Raw genomic sequence first — 3,097 nt, forward strand, 5'->3', positions numbered from 1 at the left:
ACGGTCTGCCCGTGTTTCAAACGTTCTTAAGGTCCGAGTTCAGCGAGGAGAACATCGAGTTTTGGCTGACCTGTGAAGATTTTAAGAAAATCAAATCCACATCCAAGCAGGCATCGAGAGCGAAGAAGATTTATGAGCAGTTCATTCAAGCAGAGTCTCCTCGCGAGGTAAAGTTTGCCTCTATCTGTTATCTGGGTACTCTTTGGCAATAGTGCCCCCTACTGTAAGCCCTGTTGGAAATTAACAATTGCAGGGTTTTTTTTTAACCATCCATCCTAATTGTCCCAAACAAAAGGAGTCTTAGCGTCTTTTTAAGTGAACCTTACTAATGTAACAGCAGTGCTGTAATTTTAATTTGTTTGGATCAGCATTTCCAATGTCTGTTGAAATAAGGCAATGAGGGTTAGTAGTTAAGCCTTTGGAGCTAAAGCCCTGAGGCTGTGGGTTCATATCCTGCTCCTAACACTGTGTGATCAAGTAACCGCAGTGCTATAATTTTCATTTTTAAGACTAATATTTCTAAAATCTGTTGAAATAACGCAGTGTAAGACTTTGGAATTCAAACCCTGAGGTTCTGAGTCCAAATCCCACTTCTGACACCACGTGACCATGAGCGAATCACTTCTCCTGCCTGTACTGCAACTGGAAAAACAAAATAAATGCAACCACAATGTTGCATAAAGGTGTCATCCAAATAATAAGTAGAAAATAAAATTAATAAAGCAACAGAACAAAGGATTCCATTCTCGGAGCTTGTGCCTATTTTTAGTTATACTGTCTCTAAGTGCTCAATTATGTATAATAATATTGAGGAATTAATTTCAAGAAAGTAAAGCATGTAAAGTTTACTATGGAAAAAAGAGGTGTAGCTCTGAGAAGAGTTTCGCAATTAGTTTCAGTTTCAACTTGTGTTTATTTGACATTTACGTTTAGAATGGAATTATTATGCCAATTGGTTCTCTAAACAGCAAATAAACACAAATGCAGATAAATGCAGCGATAAATAAAAGAGGGAAATAACAACCCTGACTATTTATCTTGCTTTAAAAAGCTTTAACAAGAGCAGGCCATTTAGTGACATGGTTCACCTAACAATATAATTTAGAGAGATGTTTAATAATGTGGAGTATTTGGACCCAAATACAATATGGCCAGCGGTCCCAATTTGCCATTTTTGACATCCCATCTGCCCAATGGTTTGTGAGTAGGTGGATGGAATCGCGAATGAAGACACAAGATTTACTACTGTAGCCTTTTAGAGATGCAGAATGATGGTATGTTTGGAAGAATTTAACCCTGACGATTTCTCCTCTTGCAGATTAATATAGATCATCACACAAGAGAAGCAATCCGACTCAATGTTCAAGAGCCCACCATGTCGTGCTTCGACCAAGCTCAGAAAATCGTCTACGGGCTTATGGAGAGGGACTCCTACCCAAGGTTCCTTAGATCAGAAATCTATCTGACCCTATCGGGGAAGATTCAGCCGAATCAAGTCAAGGGATGAAAGGTCCCTCTTGCAGACTAATGAACTAAGCAATCCATCGCAGATGGAAACCGGGAGGATCTCGTTCTGATTAGCCCTGCGATCTGTGGAGCTCAACGAAAAGATGGTGCAGAGGACGTGGAACAGCGCCAGAGGGGGGATTGAATCTTGTCTGGATTTGCTTGTGATAGAAAGAGACAGTAAGTGAAGGGTAAGAGCCATGATGGACTGTCAACCCTGTGGCTTAAATGACTGTGCCAAAAAGGAAGGGCCTAGTAAAGAGCAAGAGCAAATCGCAAGTTCTGCTGGCTTAGGTGGATTTGATCCGGTGGAGCACATAAAACGAGGTCACCTCAGAGACTCTCTTCACACTTTTATGACCATTTATGAACATCCTGGAGTTCTGATGACTGATGAAGAGTTTGGAGAGCCGTGCAAAGACGGATGGCGGCTTTTGCATTTCATGTTACACCAGCTAGCTGCGCACATCCCCTGTATGTCACAAAACCAGCCTGGAAAATCCCCAGTGACTACTGAGACACTTTCGTTTTCGAGGAGTACAATGCAGTTTCTCTCTTCATCCACACAAAAGGCAAATGAAAAATGGCTGGACTTATGCATTTTGATACTAGTTAAGAGTGAATAAGAAAGTCTAATTTATTTTTTTAAGACTTTGTAAACTTTGAACTACAAGCCACTGTAAGCTATGTTTTTATACTACTGTCGTCCATGTTTCCAAAAAATAAAAGGATTATTTAATATTATAAAAAGCATTGTTTCATGACTGAGGTGGGCTGGCGCCCTGCCCGGGGTTTGTTTCCTGCCTTGTGCCCTGTGTTGGCTGGGATTGGCTCCGGCCGACCCCCGTGACCCTGTAGTTAGGTTATAGCGGGTTGGATAATGGATGGATGGATTGTTTCATGATAAACCCTGCACACATCTGTCTTAATGTTTCTATATAAGCGTATTTATGGCATCACAACTCTGGGGACCTTAATTCCTTTCCTGGCCTGCTTACTTTCTGTTTGGACTTTGCTTGACCTCGCATATCCATGTAGATTTGCCCCAACACTTCAAAGACTTTCACTGGCATTTCCAATGAGCGTCAGTGAGTGTGCCCAGTGATGGACTGGCATCCTGCCCAGTGAAAGCTCTCAGTCCTGCCCGGAGAAGGTTCTCCTGTGCTTCATGGTACTGTCATGGAAAGAGCGAACTCCAATAATACATGCATGTGTTTCAGGTAGTGTGATGCCATCATGGTCAGGGGATGTGCCTTGCCACCCCATAGACCTGGGTTCAAATCCTGGCCCAGTCTGGTTGCAGAATGTGCTTTCTAAAATTTTCATGTTCCCATTTTGTCTGTGTGGGTTCTATGCCTGCACTTCAGCTCTTTTCACGTTAGTCTTTCCAGGTGAGGAGTGTAATCAGAATTATGCTGCCATCTTGTCCAGGACTGGTTCTTGCTTTGTGCCCGATCATAACACCGAAAGTGAAGAGTGTTTGAATGGTTCTGAGTGAATGTACAACATTTACATTTACAATTTATTTGCTTAGCAAATGCTTTTATCCAAAGCAAATTACAAAAGAGATCAACATAATCAAGTAACATTA

At 41.7% G+C, this 3,097-nt stretch overlaps 1 protein-coding gene across 1 annotated transcript in view; it reads left to right on the top strand.

The window, feature by feature from the left end:
• The window catches only part of LOC114658903 (regulator of G-protein signaling 21-like), a 5,523-nt gene extending 3,267 nt beyond the window's left edge, over window positions 1-2,256 (top strand). Inside the window, exons 4-5 of the mRNA XM_028811014.2 lie at window positions 1-167; window positions 1,319-2,256. Of these exons, the coding sequence (XP_028666847.1) occupies window positions 1-167; window positions 1,319-1,507 (356 nt within the window). The 3' untranslated portion in view covers window positions 1,508-2,256. The remainder of the gene's footprint in view (window positions 168-1,318) is intronic.
• Window positions 2,257-3,097: the final 841 nt, after the last annotated feature.

This window comes from Erpetoichthys calabaricus, chromosome 10 (assembly GCF_900747795.2).
Source record: "Erpetoichthys calabaricus chromosome 10, fErpCal1.3, whole genome shotgun sequence".
NCBI lineage: Eukaryota > Metazoa > Chordata > Cladistia > Polypteriformes > Polypteridae > Erpetoichthys > Erpetoichthys calabaricus.